Here is a 19,897-nt window from a genome sequence, read left to right as displayed (position 1 = left end):
AAAATGAAAATAAAGATTAAAAAAAATAAAGTCAGGATCTCATGTACCCCAGACTTGCCCCAGTCTTTTGAATGCTAGAATTATAGGTATGGGCTACCATGCATCTCTCTCTCTCTCTCTCTCTCTCTCTTTCACACACACACACACACACACATTTTCAAACACACACACACATTTTCAAACACACACACACATACACGCACACACACAAATATTTTTGTTGTTATGCTGTGGGTTTATTTTTTTTTTTTTGAGACAAGGTCTCACCTAGCCCAGGCTAGTCTGAGACTCACTATGACCTTGAACTTCTGACCCTCTGTCTCCACTTCCCAAGTGCTGGGATGACAGGTGTGTGCCACCACACTTGGCTTTTGTTGTTGCTGAGACAGGGGCTCCAGTAGCCTAGACTGGCCCCAAACTCACAGCAAACTCACTGTGGGGTCACAGTCATGCACCACCTCTTGAAGCCAGTTTAAACGCTCTTGAATCACCCCTGAAGATCCCTGGTCTAGCTCAGCCTCCCCCAGAACTCCCTACAAGGGCATTTCCCCAAGTAGGACCTCAAGGCCGTACCTGCAGATCTGAACCTCGTAGCCCAGGTCCAGTGGGTCGTTGGGTGCCGTGCCGTTCTGAAAGTCGCTGACATTGAAGGAGGACAGTGTGTGGTTAACAAAACCATGCATGGTCCCATTCTGACTGTACATGTAGAGGTAGACCAGGCGCGGGATGAAGTCAGACGTGAAGGAGATCACGAACGCCTGCCAGGAAGGAGCAGATGAGTTCCAAGCCTGGTTGGGGTGGTGCGGGGCGGCCACATGGATGATCAAAGGGTCAGGGTGCTCCCCTCTCACCCCTCTATAGCTTAGAGGAGCCCTGGGGGCTTGGGGTAATGTTTTGAAGGAGAGATGACATGAGCAAGTCAGGGACACTGGGCTGCCTGCCACAGGCTGTGTGGCTCTCTAGGCCCATATTGTTAAACAGGCTGACCGTGTCTACTGTGGCTCGACCCCTTGGGCTTGCTGGAGAAGTTGGAGAGCCTGGAGAAGGGATCTGTAAACTGTAAAGTTCTGGCCTATGTCTTCCTAAGAACAGGCTGCAGTGACTTCGTGCAGGGACCTGAAGCCTAACATCCTCTGGACTGTCTGGCTGTGTGGCCCTGGGGACTTCACCCACCATCTCTGTACCACAGCTATCTCACTGGCAACATGGGGCTTGCCAGACCATGCCTCCACCGGCTGTGGGCAGGCCAATGGCTTCATATGTGGCAGAGTATAGAGGGTCTAGATCATTCTAGAAGCAGCACTGGGAGCCCCTAACATTGTCACTGTTGTCCTCGTAAGATGCCCTGCGCCACCCGGCTTCATGCAGGCTGTACCCTGAGCCTGTGACTGTTTGCTCTGGGAATGACTCCTGCTCCCTATGTGCAAGAACGTATCAGAGTGTGTTTGGCTCAGCCAGGGGGCAGAGGGCCCGAGGGTGGCGGGGCTGTAGTGCTGTGGATGTTTTAGGACTGCCTGGGGCTCACGTGCCTCTGAGCCAGCCTTGGGCTTTGACTCATCAGCAGGGATATCTTCATAGAGCCAAAGCCACAGGGGATGGGGAGCTGGTCAAACCACAGTGAAGCCTGTGTGTGTGGGGTCACCCATGTGGCAGAGGTCTGTGCCACTCTTGACCTGAGACTAGCGTGTGTTGGAAAGACACAGTCATGGCTGGGGAGGGAGGTAGGAAGAAGATACTGGCCTAGATGGAGCTGGGGTACCGAACAGTCTTTCCCTTCCACTGTGTTCCAGTTTTTTTTTTTTTTTTTGAGACTGAATCGTGTAGCCCAGGCAGGCCTTGAACTCTGTGCAGCTGAGGATAACCCAGAATTACTGATTGTCCTGCTTCTACCTCCTGAGTGCTGGGATGACAGGCATGTGCCCCCATGCCTGATTTATGTGGTACTGGGGATCAAACCCAGGGCCTCGTGCATGTGAGGCAGGGCCAACTGGGCCACAGCCCTAGTCTCCGAGGGCTTTTCTAAAGAGAGACACCCCAGTGGCCCCACCACTCAGCCAGGCCTTTCACTCCCTCCCGTCACTTGTCACTTACATTAATGATGACAGCGAGCTTTCCCACACCTCTGAGGATGTTGTACCAGATGCCTGGGGGAGAAGCACACAGGTTGTAGTCAGGCACCCAGGCTGGCCCCACCTCACAGGTGGCTGGAGGGGCTCCCCCTCCCCACCGACCCCGGCAATGGGACATAGCTGAGGACAGCAGGGAGCCCAGGGAAGGCTAGGGTCCATGGCTGCACTGTGTTTCTGTCAGCTTAGTGGTTATTTGTGAGCATCAAAGCTCCTGAAACAAACACTTGGATGGCCTGGTCCCTAGTGGCCCCAGACCCTCCCTGTGAGCCTGTCTGGAGGCACTGGGTGCAGGAGTCGTCAGTGACTCGATTTGTCCCTGGTGTCAGAAAGCTGTGGTTGGGGCTGAGCTCCTATCTGGTGAGACGACATTACCCTGGGAAGGACCCCCGGGTGGCTTCTGAACAAATGGTTCCCCTCTAGACACAGCCTTTGCCAACTCACTACCCCGAATCTCTGATTGGCAGAAGGCTTATACCAGGTGTGGCAGACCCTTGCTCCTCATCCGTCTCCTGCTGGTAACAGCAGCGAAGTCCAGGAAGGAGGCCAGGTGCTTGTCAGGGCCTCTGGGAGAGATTCCCACAGGGGGTTCCCTTTAACGCAGGCTCCCAACCTCACCCCATCAGGATGGATGCATGTCAAGGGCACCGTCTCTAATTGTACTCTATGGGGCTGTGTGTGCATCCAAGCCCCTAGCTGTACCCCATGAGTCAGGATGTGTGTCTGGGGCCCTGTGTGCTGCAGAACCCAGTCCCTAACTTCACTCCATCAGACCAGGAGTGTGTTCATCATTCGTATCTGGCTCCCAGCTCTAAGCCAGGTCTGTGATGGGGTGACCAGCCTTTCTCAGAAGTCACCCGGGGAGACAGTGCCCCAGTTGTCCTTGGAAACACTGGCTGGCGTTTTCACCCAGTTGTAGTTGACAGAATGCACCAAAAGCTGTTCCCCTCCAGCAAGGGAGCCTCCTAGCCTTCAAAAATGAGGTGTACACTGGTGGTCCACGAGGCCAGCAGATCAGTCCTGGGCATCACAGAAGCTGGGTACCATGGGAAGGTTCATGGTGTTAGGTACATCCTTCTGCCCTAGCCAGCAGCAGTTCCCAGATACAACAGTCTCTGTCCTCGAGATCTCTGCCATTGTATGGGCAGTCTGGCAGAGAGCCATCTGCCTCCCTGGGGGTGATGGCCTGACCTGAGATGAGACATTCACACACCTCACCTGGTGCTGCCCACATGGTGGGGGTTCTGTCTAGTTTCCCGATAGCAGGGATGGTGGGCGGACAATGGGCCCTGCATGTTGAAAGCCTATGCACATGAGGGAGCCAGAGAGAAGAGTGTACCTTACTAGTGTCATAGTGAATATACTTCAGTCATTCATGCCTGGTGTCTCCTGGTGTGTGTTGGGACTAAGAACCCTTCTATAGACTCAGAACTTCTGGGCAGGTCGAGGACTGTACATCTTGTATTTCCAGGGCCTCGCTGTGCTTACTCATTGGGTAAATGTTTGTTGACTTGCTATGGTAGTGTAGAAAGTCTCAGGGGGTTAAGAGTGCTGGCTACTCTTGCAGAGGACTTGGGTTCAATTCCCAGCACCCATGTGGTGGCTAACAACCATCTGTAACTCCAGTTCCAGGATCTGATGCCCTCTTCTGGTTTCTGTGGATAATTGCATGCATGTGGTGCACTTACATATATGTAGGCAAAACCCTTATGCACATAAAGTTATATATATGGAAAGCCTTCTCAGATGAAGCCAGAACAGAGGGGGTGAAGAGGTAACCTACTGCATGATGGTCCCGTTAGACTTGGACTCATGAAAAACGTTGGGGCTGGCGAAATGACTCAGCAGATAAAAAGCACTTGCCCCGCAGGCCTGATAACTGAGTTCCATCCCTGGAACAGTGGAAGGAGAGAACCCACTCTCAAAAGACTAGCTGCTTTAGAGAGATCCCGAATGCTGGTCCAGACCCCACGGCAATAGTCGCGGTGCCTAACGGTGTTGTCTTTGGCAGGCCGGCTGACCACACCAGGTCCCTACATACAGACTGTCTTTGCTGCCATCTTGGAGCCCTCTGTCTTATTTTATTGCATTTTCCTTTCTTTTCTTTCTTGTTTTGAGACAAGGATCATGTAGTCCAGGCTGGTTTCAAACTCACTATGCAGCTGAAGATGACTGAACTCCACTTCCTACCTGCTGGGATGACAGGCGTGCCCCACCATGTCTGGTTTATGCAGTGCTGATGATGGATACCAGGGTTTTGCGCTCGCTAGGTAAGTCCTCCGCCAACAGAGCCCAAGCCCCAGAGAAGCAAAGGCATAGCCCAGGCTGGCCTTGAACTTGTGATCTTTCTGTCTCATTTTCTTTGGCATTTGTTGACTGACATTTGCCATCGTGACTGGCAAAATTCATCTTCAAGTTTACTTTTTATTTGATTTTATCTTTTTGGAGACAGGGCTTCTTGGAGACCTGGCTGGCCCTGAACTCAGGATGTAGCCCAGGCTGACCTTGAACTCCTGATCCTTTTCTTTGCATCTCTTTCCTGGGTATGGGGATTATAGGTTTGTGCTACTGCTTATGGCTCTCCTCCTCCTCCTTTTCCTCCTCCTTCTTGACACAGGATCTTCCTGTAGCCCCGGCTGGTCTGGAATTCACTATGTAGACCAGGCTAGTCTTGAACTCATAGAGATCTGCCTGTCTCCGGCTTCCTAGTGCTGGGATTAAAGATGTGCACCACCAAGCCGGGGTAATTCCTTCTCCTCCTCCCCGTCCCCCTCCCCCTCCCCCTCCTCCCAGAAGGGCTTTAAGTCCCATTTCTAATAGTGACAAGGAAATGTACCCGGTGCCCCATGAGGACGTGGCATGTTCACTTGCACTGTCCACGCACAGCACATGGCTGAGGCAGATAAGCTCTAGAGTAGGAAGTTAGCACTCAGCACCGGCAACTGGGGCTGGGGTCCCCCGCACACAGCGTGTGGGTCCCGGCAGAGACTTCCTTCGAAGCCATGGTGGGTCATCAGGCTCCTACGCTCCAGAGCACAGGGCCCGTGGGGGTGCAGGCCAGAGGCACTGCGGGGCCGGGACACTGGCCCAGAGGCTCTGCATGGATCAGAGGAGGAAGACAAAAGCCCTTTGAGCTAAAGGTCGCAGCTTGGGAGGCCTCAAACAAGCCTGTGAAAGGCAGATCACGCCTCTAACCAGCTGGGCAGGAACCAGGAAGCAGCCGCTCATCCATAAGACCTGGGAAAAAGCAAGGCGCCTGCAGCGAGGGCTCCGAGGACGCTCTGGGGAGCCCCGTGGGGAGGGGCACAGCCGGGAGGCCACTGCATCTGGGGCTGGCCGGCCTCCGTCCAGAAGCAAAGTCACGGAAGCCACGACATGCCCACTGGCGGCTTGACCCCGGCCTTTGTGGGCTGGGGCCCGCGGCCACATGCTTTTCCTCCTTTCTTGTCACAGGGTAGGGACCCCAGGGTTTCTAAGAACCGCCTGGGAGCAGTCCCCGTTGGGAGCAAAGTCACGGAAGCCACGACATGCCCACTGGCGGCTTGACCCCGGCCTTTGTGGGCTGGGGCCCGCGGCCACATGCTTTTCCTCCTTTCTTGTCACAGGGTAGGGACCCCAGGGTTTCTAAGAACCGCCTGGGAGCAGTCCCCGTTGGGCCTCCAGTGTTCGCGGTGTGTGTGGGGTCTCCTCCAGTGTTCAGTGTGTGTGGGGTCTCCTCCAGTGTTCGGGGTGGGAGTCTCCTCCAGTGTTCAGTGTGGGGTCTCCTCCAGTGTTCGGTGTGTGTGGGGTCTCCTCCAGTGTTCAGTGTGTGTGGGGTCTCCTCCAGTGTTCGGGGTGGGAGTCTCCTCCAGTGTTCAGTGTGGGGTCTCCTCCAGTGTTCGGTGTGGGGTCTCCTCCAGTGTTCGGTGTGTGTGGGGTCTCCTCCAGTGTTCAGTGTGTGTGGGGTCTCCTCCAGTGTTCGGGGTGGGAGTCTCCTCCAGTGTTCAGTGTGGGGTCTCCTCCAGTGTTCGGTGTGTGTGGGGTCTCCTCCAGTGTTCAGTGTGTGTGGGGTCTCCTCCAGTGTTCGGGGTGGGAGTCTCCTCCAGTGTTCAGTGTGGGGTCTCCTCCAGTGTTCGGTGTGTGTGGGGTCTCCTCCAGTGTTCAGTGTGTGTGGGGTCTCCTCCAGTGTTCGGGGTGGGAGTCTCCTCCAGTGTTCAGTGTGGGGTCTCCTCCAGTGTTCGGTGTGTGTGGGGTCTCCTCCAGTGTTCAGTGTGTGTGGGGTCTCCTCCAGTGTTCGGGGTGGGAGTCTCCTCCAGTGTTCAGTGTGGGGTCTCCTCCAGTGTTCGGTGTGGGGTCTCCTCCAGTGTTCGGTGTGTGTGGGGTCTCCTCCAGTGTTCAGTGTGTGTGGGGTCTCCTCCAGTGTTCGGGGTGGGAGTCTCCTCCAGTGTTCAGTGTGGGGTCTCCTCCAGTGTTCGGTGTGTGTGGGGTCTCCTCCAGTGTTCAGTGTGTGTGGGGTCTCCTCCAGTGTTCGGGGTGGGAGTCTCCTCCAGTGTTCAGTGTGGGGTCTCCTCCAGTGTTCGGTGTGTGTGGGGTCTCCTCCAGTGTTCAGTGTGTGTGGGGTCTCCTCCAGTGTTCGGGGTGGGAGTCTCCTCCAGTGTTCAGTGTGGGGTCTCCTCCAGTGTTCGGTGTGTGTGGGGTCTCCTCCAGTGTTCAGTGTGTGTGGGGTCTCCTCCAGTGTTCGGGGTGGGAGTCTCCTCCAGTGTTCAGTGTGGGGTCTCCTCCAGTGTTCGGTGTGGGGTCTCCTCCAGTGTTCGGTGTGTGTGGGGTCTCCTCCAGTGTTCAGTGTGTGTGGGGTCTCCTCCAGTGTTCGGGGTGGGAGTCTCCTCCAGTGTTCAGTGTGGGGTCTCCTCCAGTGTTCGGTGTGTGTGGGGTCTCCTCCAGTGTTCAGTGTGTGTGGGGTCTCCTCCAGTGTTCGGGGTGGGAGTCTCCTCCAGTGTTCAGTGTGGGGTCTCCTCCAGTGTTCGGTGTGTGTGGGGTCTCCTCCAGTGTTCAGTGTGTGTGGGGTCTCCTCCAGTGTTCGGGGTGGGAGTCTCCTCCAGTGTTCAGTGTGGGGTCTCCTCCAGTGTTCGGTGTGTGTGGGGTCTCCTCCAGTGTTCAGTGTGTGTGGGGTCTCCTCCAGTGTTCGGGGTGGGAGTCTCCTCCAGTGTTCAGTGTGGGGTCTCCTCCAGTGTTCGGTGTGGGGTCTCCTCCAGTGTTCGGTGTGTGTGGGGTCTCCTCCAGTGTTCAGTGTGTGTGGGGTCTCCTCCAGTGTTCGGGGTGGGAGTCTCCTCCAGTGTTCAGTGTGGGGTCTCCTCCAGTGTTCGGTGTGTGTGGGGTCTCCTCCAGTGTTCAGTGTGTGTGGGGTCTCCTCCAGTGTTCGGGGTGGGAGTCTCCTCCAGTGTTCAGTGTGGGGTCTCCTCCAGTGTTCGGTGTGTGTGGGGTCTCCTCCAGTGTTCAGTGTGTGTGGGGTCTCCTCCAGTGTTCGGGGTGGGAGTCTCCTCCAGTGTTCAGTGTGGGGTCTCCTCCAGTGTTCGGTGTGTGTGGGGTCTCCTCCAGTGTTCAGTGTGTGTGGGGTCTCCTCCAGTGTTCGGGGTGGGAGTCTCCTCCAGTGTTCAGTGTGGGGTCTCCTCCAGTGTTCGGTGTGGGGTCTCCTCCAGTGTTCGGTGTGTGTGGGGTCTCCTCCAGTGTTCAGTGTGTGTGGGGTCTCCTCCAGTGTTCGGGGTGGGAGTCTCCTCCAGTGTTCAGTGTGGGGTCTCCTCCAGTGTTCGGTGTGTGTGGGGTCTCCTCCAGTGTTCAGTGTGTGTGGGGTCTCCTCCAGTGTTCGGGGTGGGAGTCTCCTCCAGTGTTCAGTGTGGGGTCTCCTCCAGTGTTCGGTGTGTGTGGGGTCTCCTCCAGTGTTCAGTGTGTGTGGGGTCTCCTCCAGTGTTCGGGGTGGGAGTCTCCTCCAGTGTTCAGTGTGGGGTCTCCTCCAGTGTTCGGTGTGTGTGGGGTCTCCTCCAGTGTTCAGTGTGTGTGGGGTCTCCTCCAGTGTTCGGGGTGGGAGTCTCCTCCAGTGTTCAGTGTGGGGTCTCCTCCAGTGTTCGGTGTGGGGTCTCCTCCAGTGTTCGGTGTGTGTGGGGTCTCCTCCAGTGTTCAGTGTGTGTGGGGTCTCCTCCAGTGTTCGGGGTGGGAGTCTCCTCCAGTGTTCAGTGTGGGGTCTCCTCCAGTGTTCGGTGTGTGTGGGGTCTCCTCCAGTGTTCAGTGTGTGTGGGGTCTCCTCCAGTGTTCGGGGTGGGAGTCTCCTCCAGTGTTCAGTGTGGGGTCTCCTCCAGTGTTCGGTGTGTGTGGGGTCTCCTCCAGTGTTCAGTGTGTGTGGGGTCTCCTCCAGTGTTCGGGGTGGGAGTCTCCTCCAGTGTTCAGTGTGGGGTCTCCTCCAGTGTTCGGTGTGTGTGGGGTCTCCTCCAGTGTTCAGTGTGTGTGGGGTCTCCTCCAGTGTTCGGGGTGGGAGTCTCCTCCAGTGTTCAGTGTGGGGTCTCCTCCAGTGTTCGGTGTGGGGTCTCCTCCAGTGTTCGGTGTGTGTGGGGTCTCCTCCAGTGTTCAGTGTGTGTGGGGTCTCCTCCAGTGTTCGGGGTGGGAGTCTCCTCCAGTGTTCAGTGTGGGGTCTCCTCCAGTGTTCGGTGTGTGTGGGGTCTCCTCCAGTGTTCAGTGTGTGTGGGGTCTCCTCCAGTGTTCGGGGTGGGAGTCTCCTCCAGTGTTCAGTGTGGGGTCTCCTCCAGTGTTCGGTGTGTGTGGGGTCTCCTCCAGTGTTCAGTGTGTGTGGGGTCTCCTCCAGTGTTCGGGGTGGGAGTCTCCTCCAGTGTTCAGTGTGGGGTCTCCTCCAGTGTTCGGTGTGTGTGGGGTCTCCTCCAGTGTTCAGTGTGTGTGGGGTCTCCTCCAGTGTTCGGGGTGGGAGTCTCCTCCAGTGTTCAGTGTGGGGTCTCCTCCAGTGTTCGGTGTGGGGTCTCCTCCAGTGTTCGGTGTGTGTGGGGTCTCCTCCAGTGTTCAGTGTGTGTGGGGTCTCCTCCAGTGTTCGGGGTGGGAGTCTCCTCCAGTGTTCAGTGTGGGGTCTCCTCCAGTGTTCGGTGTGTGTGGGGTCTCCTCCAGTGTTCAGTGTGTGTGGGGTCTCCTCCAGTGTTCGGGGTGGGAGTCTCCTCCAGTGTTCAGTGTGGGGTCTCCTCCAGTGTTCGGTGTGTGTGGGGTCTCCTCCAGTGTTCAGTGTGTGTGGGGTCTCCTCCAGTGTTCGGGGTGGGAGTCTCCTCCAGTGTTCAGTGTGGGGTCTCCTCCAGTGTTCGGTGTGTGTGGGGTCTCCTCCAGTGTTCAGTGTGTGTGGGGTCTCCTCCAGTGTTCGGGGTGGGAGTCTCCTCCAGTGTTCAGTGTGGGGTCTCCTCCAGTGTTCGGTGTGGGGTCTCCTCCAGTGTTCGGGGTGGGAGTCTCCTCCAGTGTTCAGTGTGGGGTCTCCTCCAGTGTTCGGTGTGGGGTCTCCTCCAGTGTTCAGTGTGGGGTCTCCTCCAGTGTTCGGTGTGGGGTCTCCTCCAGTGTTCAGTGTGTATGGGGTCTCCTCCAGTGTTCGGTGTGGGGTTTGCCAAGTGGACTCTGTTCTCGGAGAAGGCTGAGGCTCCAGTCCTCTGGGCACTGGGATGGAGGTGCGCCCTAGCTTCCTCCCAGGGCTCAACAGGTAGAACGTTCTTGTGGGACACATCTGTGCTGGACTTAGAGCAGAGTGGTGGGGTCTCCTCCAGTGTTCGGTGTGGGGTTTGCCAAGTGGACTCTGTTCTCGGAGAAGGCTGAGGCTCCAGTCCTCTGGGCACTGGGATGGAGGTGCGCCCTAGCTTCCTCCCAGGGCTCAACAGGTAGAACGTTCTTGTGGGACACATCTGTGCTGGACTTAGAGCAGAGTGTGGGGTGCCAATGAACAGATGGGGGTGGGGGTGCAGCTCCAAGTTCTGCGGCCCAGACACAGCCAGGCTTTTTCCCCATTCAGCCAGGGCTGGGGAGGGTTGGCTAACACATTTTTGAGTGCAAAATGTAAAACACCTAGATTTGGCTTCACTAAGACTGGGGGTGTCACTTCTTTGGACCCCAAAGCTGCGACTTTTCCCAGATGTGTGTTCTAACCTCTGACCCAGCACTTTAGCAAGCCAAGGGCTCCTGAATGGCTTTTGCAGCTCTGAGGTCACCAGCCTGGCTGGCTGTATCAGGGTGTGACCTACCCCAAGAGCTCAATGGAGCAAAATCAGGGACGTGGGGGCTGAGCAGGTTAGTTTGTGTGAGGACTTTCAAAGCTTTGGGGAGTGGATTGAGACAGGGCTTCACTGTGTAGACCACAATGGTCTCAAACTCACAGAAATCTGCCTGCCTCTGCCTCCCAAGTGCTGGGATTAAAGGTATGTATTTACCACACCTGGCTGGCTTTCAAAGCCTCTAAGTCTGTAGGCAGAAGGTCCCAGGGTAGTCTACTTGGGTTTCTCTGGTTTCATTGTCTGAGTCACCTGGGTGGGAGGAGGTGATGTTGGGAAGCGATAGCATCCAAGCATGAGGTGGAGGGGACTTCACACTTGAGCCCTGCTTCCAACCCCCTCCTCACCCTGTACCTGTATTTCCAGGCTCTTTTCAAAGCTAGGTGTGTGTGTGTGTGTGGGGGGGGTGTCTCTCTACAGACCTCACAGCACAGATGTGAGGTTATAGAACCAGTTGAATGAAGTTAACCATATTTGATGGTGTTTGACCCAGACCATGTAATTTCACCTGACTCAGTGTAAAGTGAAAGATAGCAATGTGTTAGAGAAGCTGGATCTACCTTATCTCGAGGCAGGTGGAGGATAGAGGATGCGGCCGCCCCTGGCTGGGCCCTGGCCTTGCCACCAGAGACTAAGGGATGGCCCAAGGACACCAGCTGGCAGAGCCACTAACAATGGCAGGACAGAGAATAGAATGGATGGTGTGATCTGAGGGTCAGACGGCACAATCCAAAGATCCTCACTAAGAGTGACCCTGACACCTAGGGCTCGGGGGGTCCTTCGAGGACCGATATTGCTTCCCAATGGTCTTTCAAACTCCTGTCCAGGTTACAGAACCCAACCCAAAGATTTCCCATCACTGTTTGGGCAATCCCAAACCGTTTGGGCAGGTGACCAAGAGCATCCCTCATGTGACTCGAGCACAGAGATGTTCCTCTAAGACTGGTCAGGAGGAGGCCACATTGAGGGATTTTACTCTGAACAGCAGGTCAAACTTTAGGATTGTCCTTGTTGACTTGAATGGCACCTGGAGCTCTGCTCACTCGGGTTTCCACGTCCCCTACTCCTCCTGTACACATGGTGTCTTCTCAGTTGCCTCGGATGATAGGACACCAGCTACCAGGAGGAAGCACACCCCTCCTCTGACACCAAGGAATGCTGCGGTGCTGTGTGTCTCAACACCCTGGTCTCCATGCACGACATACTCCCAGGAGACTTAGGGTTCACAGCCAGCCCCATGCTGAGTTTCCTCCTAGCCTTGACCCTGGTGGGAAAGTCACCTAAGAACATGACAGCTTTTCCTTGGCCACAGAAGGCTATTTCCCTCTTTTTTGTGAACACTAAGTGATTAGTTGCTGTGCAACACAGGAGGTGTTTGCTGAGGAGTTGGGGTCACAGTCTGCTCTGGTCTCTCTCTTTAAAAAATTATTATTATTATTATTAATTAATTTTTTTTTGGTCTTTTTGAGACAGGGTCTCCCTGTAGCCCTAGCTGGCCTGGATTCGCTATGGAGACCAGGCTGGCCTTGAACTCACAGAGATCCGCCTGCCTCTGCCTCCCGAGTGCTGGGAGTAAAGGCATGCGCCACCATGCCCGGTTAAAAAAATTATTTTTTGGTGTGTATACATGGCCAGAGTGCTATCTATGGTGGGTGTGTGGAGGACAGTGGACAACTTGCAGGAGTCAGTTCTGTCCTTCTACCATGTGGACTGTGAACATCAAACTGAGGTCGTCAGACTTGGCAGCAAGCACCTTCAGAGGCTGAGCCATCCCGCCGGCCCCTGGTCTTAGCCGCCATGTTGCAGGGTGGGGTTTGGAGAATGAGTGTGGGAAAAATCCATCCCTCCAGGTGTGTCCACCTGTCCTGAGGGCTGCACACACCCCAGGATAGCTCTTAAAGTGGCTCAACACAAAATCCCAAACTTACTTAAAATGTGATTTTTTTTTTTCAATTTCTTTGTGGGTAACAATATCATACCAAGGTACCAAAAGGTTGGACACATCTGGGAGACCTTCTAGATCAGTAGATGACTGAGAGAGACAACTGACAAAGTGGTCCCAAATGTCCTCTGTAGGCAACGTATTTTAGAGATGGGGACCAAGCGAGCCTTGAGATCTCACATCACGCTGGAAGGTGGAGGTAAGAGCCCTTGTGGGGATCCCTGCCCTGGACCCCACTGGCTCCCACAGAGCAACAGCTGCCCCCGTGCTGTGAACCTGGCTGGCAGCTCACTCACCGATGTCTTTGGCTCTGATGGCCACTGGCCTCCGGAGCTCCGTGACGAACTTTTTGGCATCCAGGCGAATTTCAATGATGTTGTTCAGCAGGGCAAACAGCGGAGCCAGAGGAAAGGACGCAACGAAGAGGGTGACAAAGCCAAACTGGATGACTGTGGGAGAGTGATACGGTCAGCACCTGCCACCCTGCGCCCAGCAAGATTCATACTGGGGCTGGGAACCCCACTTCGGAGGAGCCCACCTGCATGGACCTCTCAGAGGGCCAGCACCATGGGGGTCGAGCTTCAGGCCCAGGCGCTGCGGGCAAAAGTCCCAGTCACGGAAACTGGACGTGGTTGGTCTCAAAATTGGGACAATCCTTCTGTCTCAGCCTCCCAAGTGCTGTGATTACAGGCGTGTGCCAACATGCCTGGTGTGATTCTGTGTGCGTGTGTGTATGTGCGCGTGTGCGTGTGTGTGTGTGTGTGTGTGTGCACGTGCATGGAAGCCAGAACCTCAGATGTCATTCCTCAAGTGCCTTAAAGATTAAAAAACTGTTTAAGCCAGGCATGGTGGCACACACCTTTAATCCCAGCACTCGGGAGGCAGAGGCACGCGGATCTCTGTGAGTTGGAGGCCAGCCTGATGGACATAGTGAGTTCTAGGCCAGCTGGGGCTAGAGGGAGACCCTGTCTCAAAAAAGACCAAGAAATAATTTTAAAAATTTATTTTTATTTTATGTGTTGACTGTTTGGTGCTGGGATTCGAACCTGAGCAGTGCTCTTATCTGCTGGGCCATCTCTCCAGCCCCACAGCCCCATTTTTTTTTTTTTTTTTTTTTTTTTTTTTTGAGATAGAGGCCTTTCTCCGGGACTTGGGACTCACAGATTAGTCTAGACTGACTGTCCAGAAAGCCATCCTGTCTCTACTCTCCAGAGTTGTGATTACGAATGTGCATTACCAAACTCAGCTTTTTAAGCGGGGCTGGGGGTGCTGGACTCAGATCCTCACTTTACTGACCGAGCCACCTCTCCAGCCCCTTGTGTCATTTTTATACTTGTCTATAATGCGTTTTGACTTTCTTCACCCTTTATGCTTTTAGCTCTATAGATCTGATCTTATAGAATCACTGACCTTTAGAAAATCCCAGCACACCCAGGGCCTGGCACACCCCCTCCCTGTACCCAAGGGGAAAAGTTTTGGCTGTGACCCTGGTCTCCCATCGCCAGAGGCTCCCCGGGAGCAAGGAAGTTCCCATCACTGTATCTGGGAGTCCGTCCCTTTGTTCTCCATCAGGCCTTGGGGAGTGGGTGGCCATACCAGCTCCCACTTGCTGGTTACCACAGCAAGGAGCCAACTCTGAGCTTCTTCAGCCCTGGAAGCTGCCACCAGCCTGTGTGGGGCTATAAGCAGGTCAGGAAGAGGTCACAGAAGGGACTTGAGCCGGGAAATATCCAGGAGCTGTCTGGCAGGACCCAGTTCAAGGGCACTCCGTGCCAGGTGGTAAACAAGGAAGCGGAATGTTGTCCTGTGCCCGGCTGCCTGAGTGTGGCCATTGTTACCATGAGGGTGGGCAGGGCAGAAGGCTGTGGGAACCCTTGTTTCCTAGCTGTCTTGGTGACCTCCCACTGACCCTGATGTGTGGCTAACTGGGTGGGACATCTCTGCTAATCTCTGGAGGTACTAGGGGCTCAGGACAGCTGTGTACCATGGCTCTGTATGTGGGCTGGGGTCGCTGAGGCTCAGGCTGGGGGTCTCTGCAGGTGGGTTTTCTTAATGATTTTTGGTCTGTTTGCTTGCTTATTTGTTTTTCGGACAAGGCTTCCTGGTAGCCCCAGTTGGCCTAGAACTTGCTATGTAGATCAGACTGGCCTCGATCTCACAGAGATGCACTTGCCTAGGTCTCTTAAGTATGCCATCACACCTAGCTCACATGGTCTGTTTGTTTATTTATTATTTATTTATTTATTTATTTATTTATTTCAGGGAATCATGTTGACAGGGTGGCCTCAAATTCACCTTGAATTTCTGATCCTCCTGCCTCACTTTCCATGGGCCAAGACTATAGGCATGCTCCACCACGCCTGGTTTAGGTGGTGCTGGAGAATGAACCCAGGGCCTCCTGCATGCTAGGTGAGCACTCTACCAACTTGAGCTATAGCCCCAGCCCAGGACTTCCTACTTCTGAGTGATGGTGCTGCCTGGGGCTGAACACTGGCGGGGGGGGGGGGGGGGATGAGACTGGGGAACTTGGGGGCTTTTTTAACCAGGAGGAAAAAAGACAAGTTATGGCTGCCCCGTTCCCTAGGTGTGTCTCTTCTGAATCTTGGGGTGAGATACTTCCTGCCAAGCATTAGGGCAGCTGGGGGCCACCTGCTTGGGACCACTTGAGTGAACATGGAGAGTGGCCGGGAAGTGACAGAGGCTCCACCGGTGTGCTGCGTGCAGCCTGAAGGTCACCTGTTCTATGCTGCCCTCCAGGCTGAGTGCTGGAGGCTACATGCCAGGCCTGCCCTGTCATAACCATGGAAAATGTAGCCTGGGACAGACTCTCCCTGCTAGGACTTGGGGTGGGCCTTAGACAGCATTTTTGAGTCCTACCTATGGTGTCTGGGGGCTCTGCAGTGTAAAACCCCCTGTGCTTGAGTCTTCCTGACTGCCTGTGTTCATCTATGCATCCAGTGAACATGCATTGAGCTCCTGCTGTTTACCAGGGTCTGCTCTAGGGGGAGGGCGCAGTAACGAAGAGAGGTCAGTCCAGCACAGACAGAAAAGGAGGTGTAACTGATGGCAGTGGCTGGCTACCGAATTGCGAACAAAGGGAGGAGGGGGTCCTGGGTACGGGGTACCGGGGAGCACTGTCCCTTTTAAGTCACTGAGACCGGGGAAGACCCTTATTGGGGAAGTCCTGAGCAGAGTCCTGGTGGAAGGGAGAGGGAGACATGCAGGTATCCGAGGGATAGTGACAGCATCTCAGTATGGAATGAGTGCAGAGGTCCTGGTGACAGGCCTCACAGAAGCACACGTTTGCAGCACACTGGGAAAGCAGGGGGCCTGGGAGGCTCCAGGCTCACAGAGGCCACACCTGGCCTTGTCCGTTTCCCTATGGCCATCTCTGAGCATTACATGCCATCTCTCATCACGATCTCCGGTGCAGAGACACCCGGTACCCAGGTAACTGACCGGCACCCAAAGGCTCAGGAAAAAGAGAAGATTTGTAGACTCAAAGGAGGAGTCTAAAGGGGTGTGGGTGTGGCATTTCTGCTGCTGGGGGCTGCCATGGTGGGGGAGGGGAGGGCGAAGGACGCATTGCTTGGTCTATGGGTCACATCCTGTGACAGTGACAGGGTGCTACCTGTCCTGGGGCATGGAAGGTGAGGTCAGAGGTGGCAGAGCCTACAGTCTCTTCCTGCTTCTCTGCTGGACGCTGCTAGAGGGATAAGGGCCCCCAAGGATCGGCTGGGGGCACCCCAGTCTGACAGCCCCTTCTTTGTTTCTGATCTTGGTGGCCTACTTCATTTGTGTGTGTGTGTGTGCATGTGTACATGTTCATATGTGTGTGTGTGTGTGTGCAGGAGTGAGTGCACATGTGTGCCAGTGTATGTGGAGGCCAGAGGTCAATCTTCCACCTTTTTCTTTGAGACAGGGTCTCCCTGTAGCCCCAGCTGGCCTGGAACTCCTCACAGAGCTCTGCTTGCCTCTCTGTATTTTTTAAACACAGGGTCTCACATTGGTCAGGAACTCACCAAGTAGGCTGCAGTTTGAGGGGAAATGGGTCAGGTTCAGGAACCCTCTTGTCCCTGCTTCCTCGAACCCGGATTATAAGCATACAGCACCATGCCCAACTTTTTGTTTTGTTTTTTTAAAATGTCTTTTTTATATTTTATTTATTGTTTTTATTTTATGTGTATGAGTGTAATGCCTGCATATAGGTAAGTGCATCTGTGTCATGCAATGCCCTTGGAGGTCAGAAGAGGACATCAAATCCCCTGGAACTGGAGTTATGGATGGTTGTTAGCCGCCATGTGGGTACTGGGACTCAAACTCGGGTCCTCTGCAAGATCAGCTGGTGCTCTTAATTGCTGAGTCATCTTTCCAGCCTCTTGAGCCCTTGGGCTGCAAGGACTCTATGGACTGAGGGTCTCCCTAGCCCCCGCCTCTTTTTCTTTCTTTGTCTTTTTGAGACAGGGTCTCCCCAGCTGGCCTGGAACTCACTATGGAGACCAGGCTGGCCTCGATTTCACAGATGTCCTCCTGCCTCAGCCGTGCGCTCCCACGCCAGCTCCGTGAATCTTTTCCCAGCCCGCACCCAGGGCCTATGCCACGCCAGGTCGGCCCTGGACACTCACTCATCTCCATGTACTCTGGCGTGAGGCCGGCGAATGGCTCAAGGTTGAAATCCACCTCGTACCGCTGCTTCCTCTTCACGTACTCCTCATGGTCGGAGGGGCTCTGCCGGCGCAGCCTCAGGTAGCGGATAAACTTCTTCATCTTCCTGCAGGGTGTGCCGTGTCAGCAGGTGCCCCAGTGCGGGGCTGGACCCCGCAGTATCTCTGAGATACGCTTTTGTCTGCTCTGTGCCCGAACCACTGGCTTTGGGTCTCACTGTGTAGCCCTGCCTGGCCTGGAACTTACCGTATAGACCAGGCTGAATTTGAGCTCACAGAAATCCACCTCCTCTGTCTCTGGAGTGTTGGGATTAAAAGCATGCACCACCACACCCTGCTAGGATGCATTGTTGAGGGGAGCAGTTTCCTCTGGTCTGCCCACCTTCGACCCTGACAGGTGGGGAGAGCTCATATTTTATGTGTATGAGTGTAATGCCTGCATGTGTGTAAGGGCACTCATGGAGCATAAGGCCCTTGGAGGTCAGAAGAGGGCATTGAATCCCCTGGAACTGGAGTTATAGACGGTTAGCTACCGTGTGGTGTTGGGAACTGAACTCAGATCCGGCCACCTATGGCCATGGAAGGCCCCAGGAGAAACACAGGAAGCATAGGCTATGGCCTAAGATCCTGACCCCAGGGAGCCTGCGCCTCTGAGGAGCAAGGTGGGGGGTATAAGCTCCTGGTTCTGCACCTGCCCACCCGGGATCCCGCACAGGTGACTGCAGTGGGATGGTACCCTCAATCCCAGCCAGCTCCGAGGGTGCGAGTCCTCCCATCTCCTGTCCACAATGGGGTGACTTTTGCTCCATCTTCCCCCCTTTCCACCGCCCTGTTTCTACTGTTCCTCATCCTACTGGTGGCTCCTGCCTGACCTGTCACCGAGACCGTGCAACAGCCCACCGGAGGGCCCCCATCCCCACCGGCCCACGGCCAGCGCCACTCACGGGATGCCGATTTCGAAGAGGTTGTTTTGGATCAACTGCTTGCCCAGCATGATGATGCTCAGCTGGATGCAGAGCTCCATGAGGCAGCCGCCTGGTGCACACTGTGGGACAGAGAGCGCATCAGACCCAGCTGGGCCCTGGGCAGGGTGCAAGGCTGACCTCCAGCTTGTGCAGTGACTAAAGCCCTCTTCTAAAAAATTTATTTAAGCTGGTGTGGTGGCGCACGCCTTTAATCCCAGCACTCGGGAGGCAGAGGCAGGTGGATCTCTGTGAGTTCAAGGCCAGCCTGGTCTACATAGTGAGTTCCAGGATAGCGGGGGCTACAGGGAGACCCTGTCTCAAAAAGACCAACCCCCCCAAAAAAATACATTTATTCGTGGGACTGGAGAGATGGCTCAGCGGTTAACACTGGCTGTTCTTGCAGAAGACCCAGGTTTGAATCCCAGCACCCACACGGCAGCTAACAACTGTCTATAACTCCAGTTCCAGGGAATCCGACAGCCTCTTCTGACCTCCTTGGGTATTCCACGACACAGGTGCACTTACCTACACGCAGGCAATACACGCATACACATAAAATAAAAATGTTTGTATTTATTTTTATGTGTACAAGTGTTTTGTCTGCATGAATGTAAGTGTATCACGTGCATGCAGTGTCTGCAGAGGCCAGAAAAGAGCATCGGATCTCCTGGAACTGGAGTTATGGATGATTTAGCTATCATGTGGGTGCTGGGAACTGAACCCGGGTCCTCTGCAAGAGAAGCTGGTGCTCTTAACTGCTGAGCCACCTCTCTAGCCCCAACTCATATCCTCTTAAAAGACACAGATTTGGGCCTGGGGAGCTGATGAGAGCATAAGAGCTGTGTAAACATAAGGTTCCAAGTCTGAATCAGCATTCACTCGAAAAGCCAGGCACGACTGCGTGTGTCTGTTATCTCAGCATTGGGGGCAGGCACAGGTAGATCACGGAAGCCTCTGTGGCCAGCCTGGCTTGGTGAAGCAAAGCTTTTGGTTCAGGGAGAGAACTTGTCTCAAAGCAATAGGCAGAGAGTGACAGAGGACGCCACCTGATATCCTTGTCTAGCCTCCATACACACACACACACACACACACACACACACACACACACACACAGACGGGGTGGGGGGGATGTTGTTCAGGTCTTCATTCCTGGAGCCGAGAGAACGATTCCTTATTTGGAATCGTTTGCTGATAGACTAGTTAAGGTAGGTGAGGCTGTGCTGCTACCAGGGGCGTGCCTGCTCCACTGACCAGTGTCCTCAGGAGGAGAGCACAGAGCCCCAGAGGAGATGCAGCCCAGGGGGACAGAGGCCGAGGCTGGAGTGAAACAGAAAGGTCACTAAGGAGCCAGGTTACAGACTTCTAATCTCGACACTGGGGAGGTAGAGGCAGGAGGATCAGGAGTTCAATGTCAGCCTAAACTACAGAAGTTCAAGGTCAGCCTGGGCTATATTACACCTTGTCTCAAAAAAAAAAAAAATTAAAAAAAGGAAGGGGCAGAGGAGTCAGCTCAGTCAGCAAAGAGGAGGACGTGAGTTCCATCCCCAACACCAACAGAAGAAGCCTGGGGTGGTGGTGTGTGCTTGTAATCCCAGCACTGGAGTGGTGGTGTGTGCTTGTAATCCCAGCACTGGAGTGGTGGTGTGTGTTTGTAATCCCAGCACTGGAGTGGTGGTGCGTGCTTGTAATCCCAGCACTGGAGTGGCAGAGGCAGGATGAGCCCTGGGGCTTGCTGGCCAGCCAGTGCATTACCTGATGAGCCCCAGGTATGCACTTCCGTGCCTGGTGTTTTATGTGGGTACTGGGGGTCAAACTCAGGTGCAGAAGACCTGTATTTATCACCATACCCAGCTTTCTTTCTTTCTTTCTTTCTTTCTTTCTTTCTTTCTTTCTTTCTTTCTTTCTTTCTTTCTCTCTCTCTCTCTCT

At 54.7% G+C, this 19,897-nt stretch overlaps 1 protein-coding gene across 2 annotated transcripts in view; it reads right to left on the bottom strand.

The window, feature by feature from the left end:
- Nucleotides 1-19,897, bottom strand: part of Ano1 (anoctamin 1) — a 105,760-nt gene that overhangs the window by 6,797 nt on the left and 79,066 nt on the right. For both annotated transcript variants that reach the window (XM_017794834.2, XM_008854969.3), the window contains 5 exons: nucleotides 17,950-18,050; nucleotides 16,967-17,112; nucleotides 12,638-12,790; nucleotides 2,092-2,144; nucleotides 574-758 (listed from right to left, as the gene is read on the bottom strand). In XM_017794834.2, coding sequence (XP_017650323.1) covers nucleotides 574-758; nucleotides 2,092-2,144; nucleotides 12,638-12,790; nucleotides 16,967-17,112; nucleotides 17,950-18,050 — 638 coding nt within the window. The remainder of the gene's footprint in view (nucleotides 1-573; nucleotides 759-2,091; nucleotides 2,145-12,637; nucleotides 12,791-16,966; nucleotides 17,113-17,949; nucleotides 18,051-19,897) is intronic.

This window comes from Nannospalax galili, unplaced genomic scaffold (genome assembly GCF_000622305.1).
Source record: "Nannospalax galili isolate Female #2095 unplaced genomic scaffold, S.galili_v1.0 scaffold1307, whole genome shotgun sequence".
NCBI lineage: Eukaryota > Metazoa > Chordata > Mammalia > Rodentia > Spalacidae > Nannospalax > Nannospalax galili.
Note: the sequence above shows the minus strand (reverse complement) of the source record. Positions and strands in the feature narration are given on the sequence as shown.